Source organism: Polypterus senegalus, chromosome 2, assembly GCF_016835505.1.
Source record: "Polypterus senegalus isolate Bchr_013 chromosome 2, ASM1683550v1, whole genome shotgun sequence".
Taxonomy (NCBI): Eukaryota; Metazoa; Chordata; class Cladistia; order Polypteriformes; family Polypteridae; genus Polypterus; species Polypterus senegalus.
In genome coordinates this window covers 161,705,837-161,726,568 of record NC_053155.1, presented here as the reverse complement: position 1 = coordinate 161,726,568, position 20,732 = coordinate 161,705,837, and the positions used below count along the sequence as shown (strand labels likewise).

The window sequence follows — 20,732 nt, the reverse complement described above, 5'->3', positions numbered from 1 at the left end:
CTCTACAGCGTAATTAAAATTTCTCTTGGATGAAAGAAAGCACTAACAAGCAGTATAGTTAAATACCAAGTTTCATTATCAGCAAAGACTCTCTTCTAATTAGAAAACTGTTTTGGAAAATAAACTTGCAGCTACTGTGGTCTTCTGGGTGGTAATTTCACAAAGCATGCCTAGCAAGTAAGACATGCTTAAATTGAGGCAGTTTCAGTTTCACCAAAGAGGATCAGTGCAGGTCGTGCTTAGTAACTGATGCAACTTAAGTGCTAAACTAAGCTTAATGGAGTTTTGTGGACTGAAAGTGAATGCAATCCCCATTCAATGAGGAAAAAAAACTTAGAAAAAGGTTCTCAGGTTTTTATTTTTGTAGCTTATCTAATGCTGCATAATTCTCTTTAAAATTAATCTTACGTGTTCATTAAAAAATGGTAAAACATAGTAACCTAAACTGTCCATTGAAAATAAATTTGTTTAAATTGTGTCATTCATTACCACCTTTTATTTTTTATCTACAGCAGGTATGTCAAACAAGTGGCCTGCAACAGAAATCTGTGCAGCCCGCAGGACAGATCCTAGTTAGCACTGAACTTGTACAAAATAATTACTATCGTTTGTGATTGAATCATTCTGCATCTTCGGCGTTACTTATTGACTTTTCTTACTTCTGCCTTCTGACAAAAGCACGTCTTCCCATGGCATTACGGTACCGGAAACGTCATCTGCTAGTATAGCCACGAGCCTTGACCAAAGTTAATGAGCCGCAACATCACAACTGAAGTACTAGGCTGCAGCAGTGGGCAGCAGGGGCGGCCTTAGGCATGTGCAAACTGTGCACCTGCACAGGGCCACCACGCCAATATATATTTAATATAAAACAGAAAGAGAAAATAACGGCATAGCTGACGGTAATGTGGCCGAAAAACATTGTGTTTCTTGTTAATTAGTACGCTGTATTTACTAATGTTGCTAGAGTCGATGCAGTAAGCTATATGTAGTATTATAATGTTCTGCTGTAATGAGAATATCATGTGCTGCCACTTGGTTTTCAAGTTACGGACATGCGCATATAGGGTTCACCGACAAAAGCGCGATAGACATATGCGCCCCGACAAAACCTAAATGGACAAATGAGCGCTGACAAACACGCTAACTGGTTTTTGACAAATGCGCGCTGACAAAATCGCGAGTGAGGCCAAGAGAGTGGGACGCCCTTGCTGCAATTCTTCCTACATATGCAGGGCGTGATCTTAAGGACTATCTGCATGCCGTGCTGATGGCATGCCACGTCTCATAATATTTACTTCTAAAATAAAACATCTATACTAATAAAAGGCAAAGCCCTCACTGACTCACTCACTCATCACTAATTCTCCAAATTCCCGTGTAGGTAGAAGGCTGAAATTTGGCAGGCTCATTCCTTACAGCTTACTTACAAAAGTTGGGCAGGTTTCATTTCGAAATTGTATGAGTAATGGTCATAACTGGAACCTATTTTTCTCCATATACTGTAATGGACTTTAGCTCGATGGCCGTGGGGGACGGAGTTGCATGTCAAGTCATCACGCCTCCCACGTAATCACGTGAACTGACTGTGAAGGCAGTACGTAGAAAACAAGGATACAAGAAAAGAAGAAAAACGCATACAAGCTTATTCATAAGTGCAGCTACTGCGGAAACAAAGCACGGTGTAAACCGTAAGTTTAAATTAAGTTTATGGACACGCTCCTGCTGCCGTTTGTCATGCCTTCGTCGAATACTTTATTCGCGAGATACAAGTTTAATGAGAAGACACGATGTATAAACGAGACTTTGGATCACTTTGTAACGGAGTTAAAATTTATGTAGCGAGAAACTTTTAAGTGCTGGGTCTTAGCTAACATTAAATAAAGCCGTGGACATTGCAACATCACACAAGAGAGCAGCTCATGTGAACTGACTGAACGCAGTACGAGTGATCACTTCCATGCATCAAACCTGTTCAAAAAATGCATTACACAATTGACAAGGTAGGAAAAGAATATGCTCCGAGCTGAGCTCCACAGCTAATGCTGTCTTGCGGAAGCAACTTCGTCACGCTGCCACCAAATACTCACAGAAAAATCCACAAGTTAATACACACGCTGTCTCTAGAGTTTCTCCACAGTCAATGTATTCCTTGCACCGTTATACCCTCTGATCTCCCATTTCAATTCAAATGCCTCCAATTTGCAGTAAGGCTCTGCTTCGCGATGACAAGTAACAAGTCTCAGGGGCAGACCTTACAAAAGATTGCCATTGATTTCAGGCAAGATTGCTTTTCTCCTGGACAACTATACGTTGCATTCTCAAGAGTGAGCTCGCGCAGTTTCATCATATTACAACCGGAGTGCTGAACTGACAACGTGCTATATAAAGAGAACTTTAACAATCGTAATAAACGAACAATAAAACAGTGGAAAACCCATGGATTAAATAAAAAGGCAGCTTCCTTGGCGAAGCAAGGAAAAAGGATGGCTTTATGTCCCTGACAGTGTGTGTATATATATATATATATATATATGTGGATATGTATATATATATGTGTGTGTATATGTAGATATGTGTATATATGTACATCTGTATATATATGTATAAATATGTGTCTGTGTGTATATATATATATATATATATGTGTATGTATGTATGCGTATATATATATATATATGTATATATATATATATATATATATATATAGATATGTGTATATGTAGATATGTATATATGCATATGTGTATATGTTTATATGTGTGTGTGTGTATATGTAGATATGTATATATGTATATGTGTATATGTGTGTGTGTGTGTGTGTGTGTGTATATATATATATATATATGACAGCAACACTCATAACAGTGACAAAATAATTACATTGACAATCATGTTACATTATTTTTAAAACGTTTTCTTTTCTTTTTCTTAACTTCTTTAACACACTACTTCTCCGCTGCGAATCGCGGGTATTTTGCTAGTTATTATATATGCTTTAATCTAGTAATTCATATGTAATGAAACTTTCGCGATTTTGTCGGCGCATTTTAATCGGCGCGCAAATGTCAGGTCACAGCATATAGCGGCGTGTCATGAGCACGAGGCGGCTATGCAGTGTCTGCAACAGACGTGGCCATCTGCCGTGCATAAGATACCATATTGGCATTGGCGCGCGAACGGGCCACCGATTCTTTCTCTGCTAGTATTGTAACAAACAGTTAGTGCAGACTACAGCTGAAGATCTGAAGTGGACGCGAGAAGTTGGTGAGTTATTTATTAACATATTTTTGTGATTTTGAGTTTGTAAAATTAGTGTAGGTCAGGTGGCTTTTTGCATATAAGCTTATTTTATAATATAAACTTTGAAGTCAACTTAGTAAAGTAAAATTTGATTTTTGAAGCATTTGTTTTCCAACTTGAATTACTGAGCAATGAATTCAGTGAGCATTTTTGTGATTTCAGTTCACACGAACAGGACTTTGCGCTGTTCTCTTACAACGTTGAGAATGTGCCTGAGAATATCCAAATGGAATTGATTGACCTGCAGTCAGATTCTATTCTGAAGGCAAAATACAATGAAGTTGTTGTGCCAGGCTTGTATCCTTACCTGCTACCCTCGTATGTGCAAATCTGTAAGTTGGCATCGAGAGTACTGTCTATGTTCGGAAGCACTTACCTTTGTGAGCAACTGTTTTTGTTAATGAAAACTACCAAAACCCCACATCGCTCAAAACTTACTGTCGAGCACCTTTCATCCCTCATAAAAGTTGCAGCTGCAAAAGATTTCAAGCCTGATATTGATGAACTGGTTACTAACAAGAGATGCCAAGTGTTGGGACAAAAGAAATAGATCTCACACTGTAACACTCCTATATAAGCAATGAATCCTCTTTAATAAAACCCTTGTGTGCGTCCAGGTGTCCGTGTGTGTGTCTTCTGGTGAAGTGCGCATGCGCGGGGCCGCACGTGTTTCCCTTTGCAGGTGCACACATAGGCGTGCTAGTGAGATACACACACACACACATACATACAGGCGCGTGAGAGACACACACACACACACACACACACACACACTCTGGTGTGCGCGCAAGAGAGAGAGACACAAACACACAGGCCTGTGAGACAGACACACACACACACACAGGCACGCAAGAGAGACACACAGGTGCGTGCGAGAGAGACACACACACATACAGGCGCGCGAGAGAGAGACACACACACACAGGCGCACGCGTGCATTGTTGTAATGTTACTTTTTTTGGTTGCTTATTAAATTGCGGATTTTTCAAATGTTCATTTTTTTCCCTGTGCTTAAAACTCATTAAAAAAAGTGTTTTTAGTGAGTGGGTCGTAACGCTATAGCGCAAACTCTTGTAGTGTTAGTTTTCTCTGTTGTTCAAGGTTTTCTTAGTGTTATTCAATGTTTTTACATTTAGTTTACTATTATGCTGTGCATTATATGGTATAATTAACTATACCGTAGATCCCGTTATATAAGCTGAGAATTTCGTCCTAGATTTTTGGCTTGGAGTTTGGGGGTCAGTTTATACAACGAGTATCGTTTCAGATTCCCAGCGCAATGCCGGTTTTGCCGATGAATACGGAAGTAAATAATGACGAAACCACAGAGCCATCTTTCAGATGAAGAAGTTACTTTGCATGCCGGTACTTTAAATTAAATAAAGAATTTATTCAAAAAAGTGTTTTAGTTGTTGATTTTATTAATAAAATTTATAATAAATTATCGGGAAGTTTAAAATAAAATTTTTTGTTTTGATTTACGACCAACATCTTGCGTTACGAAATGGATGCGGTCACGTGTATCCACTTGCGCGATTGTAAACAAACAACTGAGAGCGTTAGTAGCGTCAGTCGGAGCCGAGAGACATTTGTTTGTGGATGTAATTTCCGTCATTGCAGTGATTTACCTATATATATAATTCATTAAGACCAAGCAAGACACATAATTGCTAAGGTAGGAAGAGAAGGTAAAAGAAAGCGATCGCAATCGAAACGAAGATGGACATTGTGTGGAAATATCTCCTCCCTTCCTGCAGCCCAAAGATGTCAAATTAAATGGTGAGTATAGTATGAAATTGTTTCTAGAATAGAATGCTTTTTATTGTCACTATACGCATCTACAATGAGATTAAAAGCAGCTCCTTCAGTGCAGAAAAAAGTTCTGTATAGGGCTTGTATGGTTGTTTTTTAGCTTTAGCATAACGCCGGATCTGCGGCCCCGCTTCTGCTTTCTTTCTCTCCTCCGTCTGTGTTGTCTCCTAGACCCGACAACAATCCACGGAGAGCCCGCTGGTCTCGCTATGTTGTCTGGGATGTTGTGCGTGTGATGAAAAACACTTGAAACAGATGTCTGGCTCTGGACACCGATGTCTATAAGGTTCTGAATGGTGTAGCGGATGTTTGTCGAACCGATCGTGCACAAACAAGGACAAAAAAAAACAACAAAAACAACAAAAAAGTGCACGGAAAAGGAGAGCCCTGAGCCGCTGCGACCATGCGTGCTGCCATGCTCCTAGCTTAATCGAAGTAGGCTAGACACTTTTTGGTTATTACATTAGAACAATTATTGGTGTTTTGGTAAATTATGCACATTATATTATATATCAAAAAGTCCCGGCAGTCTCAAATTCTCGCCGATAAACATTATAAATATACCCGAAGAGACACTTTTAAGGAAATTTTGAAAATTTTGCTTGGAGAAGGGGGTCGGCTTAAATACCGGTCATCGGCAAATACATGTAATTTAGTAGGTAGAGAAGGGGTTCGGCTAATATACCGGGTCAGCCTGTATTCCGGGATCTACGGTATTTGTGCTTAGAAACTTAAAAAAAAATATATTTACATACAGTTCGTTCAGTCTGGAACGGATTAATTGTATTTACATAGAATCCTATGGGGGAAATTACTTCGGTTCACGACCAAATCGGGTTTCGACCAGAGTTTTGAATGAATTATGGTCGTGAACCGAGGTTCCACTGTATTACTGTCAGAGAAAATTACAGGCATTTTACGGAAATACAAACCAGTATTACTGTGACAGAAAATTAAAGGCACAAAATACAGTGACGCATATTACAGCCACATACAAGGTCCCTTGCCATTTAATATAGACTGTTCCTGCTAATGTTTATGCACTACTGTTCTAGTGCCCATTATTGTAACAGGCTTAATGTCTAGTATAATATAATAATATAAGGACCTAGCTAAGAGGCTAAGACTCTAATTGTACGCTGTTGTACAGAGAGTGTATGGAAATAAATTGCTTTTCTTTAAACTTTAAGTGTTACATTTTTTAAAGTTTTCAGTATTGGAAAGAAAGCTACAATAACTATGTATAATAGTATTTGTTACAGTGCGGCCCACTGACGCACGTATGGCAGTCAAAGCGGCCCACCAATGGTAGTGAGTTTGACATGCCTGAGTTACATAGATTTTTTGTCTTTTTTTTAGCACATTTAACATTGCTGCATTCTTAGTTATACTATTGTTTAAATTAATGTTTGTTGTTGCAAAGTGGTAAAAACATTAAAAGCTATACTGTTTATTGAAAAATGACAAGAATAAATAGGATATCACATCTAAATTATTACGCCATTCATCACCATTGCCTTTTTTATCAGGGAGAGATAAAAGGAAAAGATATAGTAGTAATAAAAAAAAAGTTGAAAAATGTGTTTTCCATCCCATTAAAATTGTCAACTACAAAAAGTACCAATTCTGAGTCAGAAAACCTTTAACACCAAAGTAGTGCACAGATATGTAATGTACCCCTGGCTGTCTGGTCTCTGATCTTTGTGCTGCCCCCACCCACAGATTTGCTCCTTTAGCATATTTATATGCAATACATTTGTTACACTTGTTACTACTGTTGCTTTTTTATTATTAGGGGTTATTTATTACTGAATATTTCAAATTATTACTATCCATTCAATTACCTATTATGTGAATAAATGGCACTGCCAAGCTAACTAGGGACTGAATATGCAAAATACAAATTTTTCATACCATCAATGCACAGATCCGTTCTTTTTACATGATATTGACATGACTCTCCAGTTTTATTTTGCAGTCTTACATTATCATGAGGACAATCAGCAAAAGTGATACAGGGATATTGCATCTGTGTCAGAAGCTTCCGCTTCCTTTGATTGTTAAGTGTTCAATGTATGTTTGCATATAAATTTATATTTTACGAATTCTGAAGCATGTTCCTGAATGTAATTTTCAGTTGCTAAAAAATGGGCTTCATATTGCTACTGCACACTTGTTTTAAATGTGACATTCACAAACTAATATGCTTACACTTTTTAAATTGAATAAAGCTATTAATATTTAATTATGCAATACACATATTCAGAACTGTAATGTACTTGTACCCGGTATTGGTCTGCTATAGATTGCCTTGCAGACTCTCTCAATTTTTTTTTATAGCGGACCCATATCTTTTTTTTTTTTTATAACTGTTGACTCTTGAACAACTGCTGAAAGGGCTTCCACTGTCTCAGTTTACGTTTGAAGCTGTCCCATAATACACCATGCATCGCAACAGTTTCATGCCCAAAGTCACAGATACTCATCTGCCAATACTGCACTATCCTCTGTACTTTTTGAGCCCTGATTGATGTTACCAATGATTGGTTCTCAGGGCTGCTTAAATCACACAAGTGAATGCATAATCAGGTATTGCTCAAGCCCTTGCTGAGTTAAAGAAAAACACTTGGTGTCTGTCAAACCAACTGAGCTCTAACTGGAAAACAAGGCTTATTCAAGTAGGACTTACTCGGCTAAGTCTTGATTTCATGAGCGCAATTCAGGGAATACCCTCCTAGGATTATGAGTAAATATCTCTAATTCAGTTCAAAAAAACATATTACCTCATCACAAGTACTTTTCATATATATGCAATTTATAAAATTAGGGTGTGAACAGATTTAAATTTTTAGTAAAGTAGCAAATTAAATAACACAATTCACAAAAAATGAAAACAAATATACACTTACATTTAGTTTTATTTTTCTTACTTGGCCCTGAAAAATATAGCTTTTGAAAATACGTTACAAGCTGTCCCAAATGTCCTGTGCTGGAGTACTGCACATAATCATCACATATGTAGCACCTAATAGAAAAATAACAAGAAAAATGAGGAAATGTTAGACATAAACTCTCAGTTGTGAGTTAATTTCTCTGTTTTCAATTGTCCATTTTCTCAGGGCTAAAAGTTTTATGTTTGCTTAAGTTCAGCTTTTTCTAAATTTAGGACAAATAAAAAATATCCAATCCACAGCATTATTGCCAGCATAGCTGCCTACATTATTCACTATGTCACATTGCCAGAAGGAAATTCACTTTAATGCACATTATTTTCAGTTCTGTTAGAAAGATATCCCAGAAGAGCCAGGCAAAGTTCTTTAACGGACCTTCAAAACCATCTTCAGTAGTTCTTGACAAAGCATAAAGAAATGGGTAGGATATCAGATTTTTTTTTCTTACTCAAATTTTCCTTTCCAAAATAATTAAAATGTATTAACCAATTTTCCTTATCCAAAATAATAAAAATAAATTTCCTTGTTATGCTTAATAATGTATCAGGATAATGAAACTGTGATTGATGGAGCATCACTGCTTCAGAAACAGTACAAATTATTATAGGGTAATTCCATGTCAATTCATCACACTTATTGGGGGGGTAGGGGTTATGATTTTGACTGGCTATTTCTCCCTAAATATAAGTGGCACAGAAATGGTTCTCATATTGTTTCCCAGCTCTTTATTTTGTGTAAATAATATGCAATCCCAGAAATAAAAATTACCATGTTATGAATGATTATAATATTAAAAACTGAATAGTGAAAAAACTATATATTAAAATTTGTCTTTTTTTTTTTTACTAAAGCTAGCTTATAATGTCATGAACATCTCCAGAAAATTTGGTATTTGGTTTTGGAGTTGTTGCTGAGATATCATTACATGTGCATCAAAACCACAATTCCTTACAATGATGCTGAATATCAGTTAGTAATCAGTGAATGGTACAGTGTTATTAGGGTTCATAAAAACTAAGACTAAAGCCAGAACTAGTAGTGAAAATATAATTTTAACTGATTTAAAAATAAACATTATAGTTAAAAATGTATAAAAAAGACAATAATGCTAAAGTAACTAAAATAAAATAGAATTAATGGTACAATCAGAATAGTTTTAGTTTTTCTCTTAGTTCACACTTGAGACACTGGCCTACTAAAAGGGATTAAATTAAGTAATAATTTTTGATATTATGCACTCTTTCATTGTATGTTTTCAGAAAATTGCCATTTTCTGAAAACATACAATGAAAGAGTGCATGATCTCAAAAATGATTTATGTAATTCAGAGTATACTTTATACGTAAAATATATGTTGTCGTACCTTGCATAACTGAATAACCCTTATGGCACAATAACAATTCAATACATTTATGATCACTACAGTATTTGGATTTAATAATCTTCATGTGGGAAAAGGCTGACTCGCATAAATAAGTAGAGGCAAATAATGTAGTCAAGGAGGTAGCAAATTTCCTCATGTTTGGGTACTTTTCATCTGTGAGTAAGTTCCAAAACTGTCCATGAGCCCCATACTTCAGCTGAATGTCATCCTGTAGTGTCAAAATCTCATCCTCCACTGTAGAGGAGTTTTAGGTGAAACAGTGTTGCAATTTTTGATGTGGGTGAATCACCCTCAAAATCTTCCCTAAATGTATTAGCACTTAAAAGTTGTGATTGGCTCAAGTAAAGCTGAGTCTTGAAACCGTCAGTCGAAGTCTGACAGACAATTTTCAGTCAGCTCTGTGTAGTGTATGTTGTCAAGTTGCGCAAACGCCTTCCATTGCATCTCCAGCTTTAATGTGAGGTTTTAGATGTTAACCAAATCAAGGCGCTGCAGCTTTGAGTACAGATGTTGCATTTTTTGTTTAAAAACATTAACTGAGCTAATCAAATTGACCATGATTTTCTCTTTTCCTTGCAGCTGTAAATTAAGCTCATTCAACATGTTGGTCAGATTGGAAAAAAAATGCCAAGTCTAGCGGCCATTGATCGTTATTAAGTTGCTTGCATTCTGCATGTTTAATGACACGGAGAAACTCCTTTTTCTCCAGCCAGAGGTCTTGAAATCTCAGCAGGAATTTCTCCCGAGCCATCTGCCTCAACGAAGGCATCTTTTATCATCTCTCCATCTTGGAAGGACTTCTTATGCTTAATGATCGAGTGACTCACCCGGAATGATACTTTGGTGTGTCTGCCTTTGCTTTTGAATTAAGCCGAGTGAAAAATTACGGCTGTCTGCTTAACTGGGATTTTAGTTCCCTCTCCTTTCTCTTTCTCAGATCGCTTTTCGGAAGGAAGTCAGTTTCGTATTTTTATGAACAGTTTGAAAGTGCCTTTCCACATTTTCCTTCTTTGGAATAGCAATGATAGATTGACAGATCAGACAAATGCACTTCGATTGTGACATTGTGAGAGAAAAAAAATCCTCTTCCAATTCCACATCCAGTCCATAACCAACAATTTTTTTTTTTAAATCCCTTCTTTAGTCAATATAAATTGGAAGGCTAACTAGATCACTTAGACAGCCGTAGTAATGCAGCAGCTTGCGCGTTTGATGGTGCGTGCGGGATGACCAGTGTGTTAGAAGAAAAGAGATCTCAGACTGGCCGCCCTGTATGTCAATCAAGTGGCAAATGCCATAGGGAGGATATATTATAGACTAACATTTAAAAAAAATTTTTTTTGAATGCAACGCGATCTACCTGCACTACCTTTCCGATCTACCGGTCGATGTGGTTACAGTATATCTTGTCACTGTAAGTAGTTTGCACTGTTCAAACATACATGTTACCTATGTATAGGTATTGGCTTTAAAAGCTTTGTTGTGAAAAACTGAGATTTGGAACGTTGTGTTATTTGTGTATCTTTATTTTGTAAAGATGTTATTTATTTTTACTCATTTTTTATTTTATTATTTGGAAATAGCAGAATATGCACATTATTTTATTTGTGTGTCTGTCTTATTACGATATTTCTAAAAATAAATAATTTATTAGGATCAAACAGTTACTCAGTACTTGAGTAGTCTTTTCACCAAGTACTTTTTTACTCTTACTTGAGTAATTTTTTGGATGGCTACTTTTTACTTCTACTTGAGTAATATTATTTTGAAGTAAAGTTACTCTTACTTGAGTACAATTTTTGGCTACTCTAACCACATCTGTCAATTTCAGTGTAGCATAATTGGAAGCTTAATTAATGTCATTAATTACACCTATGCTTGTAATATATTTCATGTCGATATGGCTTCTATGAAAAAAAGCACATTAGTGATGTGAAATCACATGATGCTATCTATAAGTAACGATATCTCAGCAACAAATCAAAAACCAGAAAGCAAATTTTCTGGAGATGTTCCAAGACAAGTGGAATTTCAGTTCCATTGGTTACTCACAGGACCATATCAGCATGCCAAGTTTCATCAAAATCTGTGATGATGAGGTCCAGAAGTGTCATGATTTGACATGCAATTACCCTAAATTCCCAGGGTTCTTTTAACATGAAAATAATTACATATTTGTGAGTGTATGAAAGTATATGAACCTCTAGGATTAGCAGTTAGTTTGAAGGTGAAATTAGAGTCAGGTGTTTTCAATCAATGGAATGAAAATCAGGTGTGAGTGGGCACCCTATGTTATTTAAAGAACAGGGATCTATCAATGTCTGCTCTTCACAACATGTTTGTGGAAGTGTATCATGGCACGAACAAAGGAGATTTGTGAGGACCTTAGAAAAAGAGTTGTTGATGCAAATCAGGCTGGAAAAGGTTACAAAACCATCTCTAAAGAGTTTGGACCACCAATCCACAGTCAGACAGATTGTGTACAAATGGAGGAAATTCAAGACCATTGTTACCCTCCCCAGGAGTGGTTGACCAACAAAGATCACTCCAACAGCAAGGCGTGTAATAGTCGGCGAGGTCACAAAGGACCCCAGGGTAACTTCTAAGCAACTGAAGGCCTCTCTCACATTGGCTAATGTTCATGTTCATGAGTCCACCATCAGGAGAACACTGAACAACAATGCTGTGCATGGTAGGGTTGCAAGGAGAAAGCCACTGCTCTCCAAAAAAAAACATTTTAGCAGTTTGCTAAAGATCACGTGAACAAACCAGAAAGCTATTGGAAGAATGTTTTGTGGACGGATGAGACCAAAATAGAACTTTTTGGTTTAAATGAAAAGCGTTATGTTTGGAGAAAGGAAAACACTTCATTCCAGTGTAAGAACCTTATCCCATCTGTGAAACATGGTGGTGGTAGTATCATGGTTTGGGCCTGTTTTGCTGCATCTGGGCCAGGACGGCTTGCCTTCATTGATGGAACAATGAATTCTGAATTATATCAGAGAATTATAAAGGAAATGTCAGGACATCTGTCCATGAACTGAATCTCAAGAGATAGTGGGTCATGCAGCACGACAACAACCCTAAGCACACAAGTCATTCTATCAAAGAATGGTTAAAGAAGAATAAAGTTAATGTTTTGGAATGGCCAAGTCAAAGTCCTGACCTTAATCCAATCAAAATGTTGTGGAAGGACCTAAAGCGAGCAGTTAATGTGAGAAAACCCACCAACATCCCAGAGTTGGAGCTGTTCTGTAAGGAGGAATGGGCTAAAATTCCTCCAAGTTGGTGTGCAGGAATGATCAAAAGTTACCGGAAACGTTTAGTTGCAGTTATTGCTGCAAAGGGGGGTCACACCAGATACTGAAAGCAAAGGTTCACATACTTTTGCCACTCATAAATATGTAATACTAGCAGAATACCCACGCTTTGCAGCGGAGAAGTAGTGTGTTAAAGAAGTTATGATAAAGAAAAGGAAAAATTTTAAAAATAACGTAACATGATTGTTAATGTAATTGTTTTGTCTTTGATATGAGTGTTGTTGTCATATCTATATATATCTATATATCTATCTATCTATCTATATATATATATATATATATATATATATATATATATATATATATATATATATATATATATATATATATATACACTGTGTGCACAATTATTAGGCAAGTTGTGTTTTTGAGGATTAATTTTAATATGGAACAAACACAGTGCTATCAGTCAATCCAAAATGTTAATAAACCTGAAACCTGAATGTTTCACAACGGAAATGTGAGTGTGAACATCATCAGGGGAATACATATGTGCGCACAATTATTAGGCAACTATTAGTGTGCAGATTTATTATGCAACTAAAGGAAAATGAAAATTTTCCCATCTCACTTGTTTATTTTCATCTGTTATAGTGAGAATAATAAACAAACACCTCAAAATTTACAAATAAACATCTCTGACATTTCAAAAAAATCAATCAATCAATCAATGACCAATATAGCCACCCTTCTTTCCAATAACAGTCATAAGCCTTTCCATTCATGGAGTCTGTCAGTTTCTTGATCTGTTGACGATCAGCTTTTTGTGGAGCAGTGACTACAGCCTCCCAGACACTCTTCAGAGAGGTGTATTGTTTTTCTCCCCCGTAAATCTAGCGTTTAAGAAGTGCCCACAAGTTCTCGATAGGGTTTAGGTCAGATGAGGAAGGGGGCCATGTCATTATTCCTTCATCTTTAAGGCCTTTACTGGCTGGCCATGCAGTGGAGAACTTCGATGCAAGTGATGGAGCATTGGCCTGCATAAAAATCATGGTCTTTTCCTGTATCACTGTTTGAAGAAAGTGTCTTCAAAAACTGGCAGTAGGTTTGGGAGTTGATTTTGAGTTCATCTTCAATGCAAAAGGTCCAACTAGCTCATCTTTAAAAATACCAGCTCATACCAGTACCCCACCTCCACGTTGGAGTGGAGCTCTGTGCCCATTACTGATCCACAGGTCCATCAAGAGTCACTCTCATCTCATCGGTCCATAAAACCTTTGAAAAAAATCTGTCTTCAGATATTTCTTGGCCCAGTTTTGACGTTTCAACTTATGTTTCTTGTTCAGTGGTGGTTGGGTTTCAGCCCTCCTTACCTTGGCCATGTCTTTGAGCACTGAACACCTTGTACTTCTGGGCACTCCAGGTAGGTTGCAGCTCTGGAATATGAAAGTACTGGAGGATAATGGGTTCCTGGTAGCTTCACGTTTGATTCTTCTCAAATCTTTGGCAGCTAATTTGCATCTTTTGTTCTCAACACGTTTCTTGCGACCCTGTTGACTATTTGCAACAAAATGTTTGATGGTTCTGTGATCACACACCAATATCTTAGCAATTCCAAAAGTGCTGCATCCCTCTGAAAGACTTTTTACAATTTTTGACTTTTCAGAGTCAGTTAAATCTCTTTTTTGGCCCATTTTGCCCGAGGAAAACTAGCTGCCTAATAATTCTGCACACCTTGATATAGGGTGTTGATCTCCTTAGGCCACACCCTCCCTCATTACACAAATACACATCACCTGACGTGCTTAAATCCAATAAGCATTCAAGTTAATACAGCTTGGAGATGGAATATATGCATAAAAATGATGATATGGTCAAAATACTCACTTGCCTAATAATTGTGCACACAGTGTATAGCAAAATACCCGCGCTTGGCAGCGGAGAAGTAAAAAGAAAAGGAAACATTTTAATAATAACGTAAAATGATTGACAATGTAATTGTTTTGTCATTGTCATGAGTGTTGCTGGCATATATATATATGGCGTATATATATATATATATATATACACATACATACATACATGTGTACATATATACAAACACACATATACTATGGGGTACCAAACATGCAAATAAATTGATTTTGTAAATATATAAAGTTGGCGTCAGAATATATAAAGTCAAAACTTGAATATATAAAGTCATTCCCGAATATATGAAGTCAAAACTTGAATATATAAAGTCTCTGTCGGAATATATAAAGTCAAAACTTGAATATATAAAGTCATCGCTAGAATATATAAAGTCAAAACCTGAATATATAAAGTCAGCGTCAGAATTTATAAAGTCATTCCTGATTATATAAAATCAACATTGGAGTATAAAAACTCACTCTTGAATATATAAAGTGAAAGTCAAAATCTACTGATTGAAACGACTCTGAACTGAACTTTAACAAAAATGTATTCAGAAAAATAAATTTAAAAAACACTGCTCGGTTAATGTTTTGAAACTGATGCATGTGCCCTGCCCAGGATTGGTTCCTGCCTTGCGCCCAGTGTTGGCTGGGATTGTCTCCAGCAGACCCCCGTAACCCTGTGGTCGGATTCAACGTGTTGGGAAATGGATGGATATTCCAGCGCTGACTTTGTATATTCCGATGCTGACTTTATACATTGAAGTTTTGACTTTATATATTGCAGCACTTACTTTATAGCTTATATTCCGACGCTGACTTTATATATTCAAGATTTGACTTTATAGATTCCAGCGCTGACTTTATATATTTAAGTTTTGGACTTTATATATTCCAGCGCTTACTTTATATATTCCGAAATATTCCAACGCCGTCTTTATATACTCAGGTTTTGACTTTATATATTTGGGAATGACTTTAGGCTATACATTCAAGTTTTGACTTTATATATTCAGAAACAAGTATTGACTTCATATATACCGACGCTAACTTTATATATTAAAGTTTTGACTTTATTTATTCCGTTTATTTAGCTTTATTAACCACCCTCGCTTCGCTCTTACTTTTTTACCATTCATTTAATCATGGCTAGTGGCGGAAAAATTATAAAATGGAAGGAGGATTACACTGAGTATGGCTTTACCAAAACAATTATTGATGGTGAATCGATTATTCATAAAGCTTCAATTGGTGATCTGTTTTTCTGTGTTAACCTCATATTTTTTCATACTACTTCTCAAACCAAGGAGGTGCGAGGGTAAAATGAATCGTGAAGCGCTGATCAATGTAATTGGTGTACCAAGAAATCATGCATTGACAGAAGTTCCCCTTTGCTTGTGATTAAATGCGTGATTTTTTAACACGTTATGGAGCATATGCATCGAAGCTTCTCAGCTGTGCTTGTGCTAAGAAAAGGAAATATTTTAAAAATAACACGATTGTCAATGTAACCTTTTGTAAGTAGTGCCTGGAGGATTCAGTGTGGAGAAACTCTAGACACAGTGTGTGTATTAACTTGTGGATTTTTCTGTGAGTATTTGGTGGCAGCGTCACAAAGTCGTAACACTGCGTTAGCTGTGGAGCGCAGCTCAGAGCGAAATGAGGTGAATGAGAGGGAGATGATGACGGACTCCCCACCCGCCTTAACTGTCAATCCCCCAAAAACACAGTCTCTCAAAATTTGCATAAGCACAGCCCCTCACCTGCAATTTTAACTTAGTTACAAAGTGATCAAAACTCGTTTATATCCTGCATCCTCTCATTAAACTTGTATCCTGCATTACCCGTGGGCATGACAAACACCAGCGGCAGCCTGTCTATGAACTTAATTTAAACTTTAGGTTTACACTGTGCTTTGTTTCAGTGCAGCAGTACTCATGAATATGGTTGTATATGTCACTCGCTCGCTTCTTATTGTTTCGCTGCCTTCTGAATTATATAATGCATGTTTTCTTCAGAGCTTTTTGGAGCTCTTCCTGGTTTTCTACATACTGCGTTGACAGTCAGTTCACGTGATTATGTGGGAGGTGTGATGATGTCCCACGGCTTTCGAGCTCAACTCCATTACAGTATATGTAGAAAAATAGCTTCCAGTTATGACCATTACACATAGAATTTCGAAATGAAACCTGCCCAACTTTTGTAAGTAAGCTGTTAGGAATGAGCCTGCCAAATTTCAACAACTTAAGAACAGTGGAGCTTAAATGAATGTGCTAAGGACAATGTGATCTCTTTATTTTTTCAAATGTGACCTAAGTGGTTTCTGAGTCTTCCAAACTTTTCCAATGAGATAGTGTGGGCTCACTGCCTGCCTTTTACAAGATGGCGCCGACTGTTGAGGCACGCCGTCAGCCGCTCTGGCTTTTTTGTTTCTTATTAGTCCTGCTTTTTCCTCGGCTTACCTGTTCCTGTGATGCTCTTCTTGACTCGATCATTTCTTATGATCGCCTCACCCTTCTGGCTCTTCGAACGAGTGTGGGGATTTCTCAACATCTGACCCTGAGTTCAGTCAAGCCTTTGGCCGACTGTTTGAGGAAGTCCCAGCTTTCCTCATCACTGCCTACGGCTTGGCCGGTCGCCGATGGAAACGCCGCCGCCGGGGTAAGCGCGGTGGCATCAGGGCTCGGCTCCGAGCTTCCCGGATCCTCTCTAGGAACAACTCTCCAGGCTCCCAACATGAGGTAATGTTGCCGGAATGCCATTTGCCCTCGGACGCTCCGATGTACCTCCCTGCCTCGCTCCACCGCCGCCGGGGGGTGAACTTTAACAACCTACGCCGTATCATGACAATATCAACCGCCACGGCTGGTACGTCTCTGTTGACGCCCTCCCAGCCGGTTCGTTTCGCTGATAAATGCCAGATCGGTCGTGAACAAAACTTTCATCCTGAAAGACTTTTTTCTTTCTAATGGCCTGGATTTTTTATGTACCGCTGAAACCTGGTTTTACCGGGAGACGCTCCCACTCACTGAAGTTTTGCCTCCGGATGTTCCTTTATCAACACGCCGAGGCGAGCGCTGGCGGTGGCTTATTGACCTTATTTAAATCTGATTTTATTTGCAACCGCCCTTCCTTTCCCCTTTCATTTTCCCCTTCAACTTTTGAGCTCAGTATGTTTGAACTAGTCTGCTCACCACCGCTGCTGTGCACACTCATTTATCGCCTCCAAAATACAATAAGAACTTTTTAGATGAATTTGCAGCTTTCCTGGCTGATATTACCTGCAGATATGATCGCTTCCTTTGTTTGGGTGATTTTAATGTCCATGTCTGCTGTCCCCTTAATCCTCTAGCAAAAGACTTTCTGGACATTATTGACTCCTTTGGTCTCTCTCAACTAGTGAACAGACCAACACATGGACAGGTTCACACACTGGACCTGGTTCTTTCTCGGTCTCAGAATCAGTGACTTGGACATTCTACCTCCCAGCTTTTCTGATCACTCGCCTGTTCTGTTTAATCTGGATTTGGTCTCTGTTGAGCATGGTAAATCCACCACCACTGCCCCTCCCGTGTCATTCCCCTCTGCTGCTGAAGATTTTACAGCTGCTTTTCACCAATCTCCACATCATGTGAATCCACGGATGCTGATGTTTTATTGCAAACTTTCCACACTTCCTGCTGTTCTGTGATGGATGTCGTAGCCCCACTCAAACGGAGACAATCCAAAGTCAAGCATGACCCATGGCTAAATGAACAAACTCGCTCCATCAGGCAAAACTGTAGGCGGCTAGAACGTAAATGGAGGAAAGATGGTCTCACTGTTACCTTCGACTGCATGAGGACGCGTGGTCCCAATACCAGAGAGCGGTCAGAGGTGCAAGGAACCGTTTTTTCGCTGACATCATCTCAAAAAACTCTGGCGATCAACGTGTCTTATACAAAACACTAAATGCTGTCCTCTCTCCAGCCGTAACTGTTTTCTCTGCTGCCTCCACTGCTCTTTGTAATCAGATCCTCACGTTTTTTCTGGATAAGGTCACGAACATTAGATCCCAGATCTCCATTTCTTCTTCTGGCTCTGTTGATTTAGCCGCTCCTGCGCACGGTTCCCTCACCAGCTTTGAACCTATTTCGCTCCCCCATCTGGAAAAATCGTTGCCTCAATGAAGCCTTCGGGCTCTCCGGACGATGTGGTGCCGCCCAGACTGCTGAAAGATGTGTTTCCTGTGATTCGATATGATGTCCTAAAGATCATAACTAGTAGTCTATCCTCGGCTATAGTTCCTCATGCTTTCAAACACGCAGTTGTACATCCAATTGTGAAAAACCTGATCTTGACCCTGCCATTCTTTCCAATCTTCGCCCAATCTCCAAGCTACCTTTCTTGTCAAAATACTAGAAAAGTAGTTTATGAGCAATTAACTCATCACCTACAGGACCATCAGGTAATGGATCTTTTCAGTCAGGCTTTAGGCCCCAACACAGCACAGAAACGCGCATTTACGTGTCCTAAATGACGCCCTTTTGGCATTGGACTCAGGATTCCACGTGGTTATGGTTCTTCTCGACTTATCTGCTGCTTTCGACACAATCGACCACCGACATCATGATCTCCGACTCAATCCTGGGCTGGTGTATCTGGCTTAGCCCTCGACTGGTTCAGGTCATATTTCTGCAACAGGACTCTCAGAGTCATGCTAGACGATTTTTCATCTGAATCAGTCCCACTCCCATGTGGGTTCCCCAGGGTTCCATTTTAGGGCCACTACTTTTTCAATCTACATCCTGCCTTTAGGTGCAATTTTTAGAAAGCATGCAATTTCATATCACCTATATGCTGACGACTGCCAAATTTATTTCTCCCTCAAGCCAACTGACTCCACCAAACCTCTCCTCGACTGCCTATCTGACATTAAGGACTGGCTGGCTGTAAACTTCCTTCACCTGAACGATTCAAAACCGAGGTCATTGTTTTTAGTCCCGACTGCAAACAGGCTCCACCCCTTGGCCTCGTTTCTCTTCCCATTCCAGTAACTTCGTCTGTCTCCAATCTTGGAATCAAAATGGATACGTTCCTGAAAATGGATGCTCAAGTCAACAGCACAGTAAAATCCTGCTTTTTCCATCTAAGGCTAATCGCCAAACTCAAGCCTATTCTTTCTAACCACCTCCTGGAATCAGTAATTCATGCATTCATTACGTCCCGGCTTGACTACTCTAATTCCTGCCTTTTTGGTATCAGTAAAGCCACACTTTCTAGACTCCAACTGGCTCAAAATGCGGCTGCAAGGCTTCTAACTGGAAGTAGCAGAATCCAACACATTTCACCAATTTTGAAAACCCTTCACTGGCTGCGGTTAGATTCAGAATCGATTTTAAGATTCTCCTCCTAACCTATAAGGCATTAAACGGTCTAGCCCCCGCCTATTTGAGTGTCTTGCTCCATTGTCACAATCCCCCTCGTGTTCTTAGATCCACAGATCAGCTGCTCCTAACCGTTCCCAAGGCACGTTTTAAAGCTCGTGGTGAAAGGGCTTTCTCCGTCTGTGCACCCAGGCTCTGGAACTCCCTGCCCTTAGTGGTTAAGCAAGCCGCTTCAGTCGCCACATTCAAATCTCACCTAAAACGCACTTCTTCACATTGGCTTTTAATTCTTAACCTGTTTCATTTTCCACTTGTCTTTTGCTATTTTCTCTATTTTATTTGGTCCCTTGACCTGTTTTTAGTATCTCTGTTTTAATTCTCTCTTAATGTTTATTTTTAATATTTTGCTTTTAGTCCTGCTTGTTGTAACTGTACAGCGCTTTGGTCAGTTGTAATGCTGTGTTTTTAAGCGCTCAACAAATAAATATGGTATGGTATGGTATGGTATATTGGTCATAAAAATTCAAAAGGCTCTCTGCTTCCTATTAAAAATTTTTAGAGGTTTTCGCTCTGCAGGCTCATTGTAAAAAAAAACAAAAAAGCTTGTTGATATCACTTTCAAAGGGTTTTAATGCCTGCTTTTTCTCAAACTTCAATTCAGTTATGATGCAGTACACAGGGCTTTTGGCCCTGCATTGGTAAAATCCTATGATGCTCGTCTTTGGCTATCCTTGGCTTAC

At 38.5% G+C, this 20,732-nt stretch overlaps 1 protein-coding gene across 3 annotated transcripts in view; it reads right to left on the bottom strand.

Moving 5' to 3' along the window:
- Positions 1-20,732, bottom strand: part of usp16 (ubiquitin specific peptidase 16) — a 210,019-nt gene that overhangs the window by 97,342 nt on the left and 91,945 nt on the right. For all 3 annotated transcript variants that reach the window (XM_039744906.1, XM_039744907.1, XM_039744908.1), the window contains exon 5: positions 8,025-8,140. In XM_039744906.1, the coding sequence (XP_039600840.1) occupies positions 8,025-8,140 (116 nt within the window). The remainder of the gene's footprint in view (positions 1-8,024; positions 8,141-20,732) is intronic.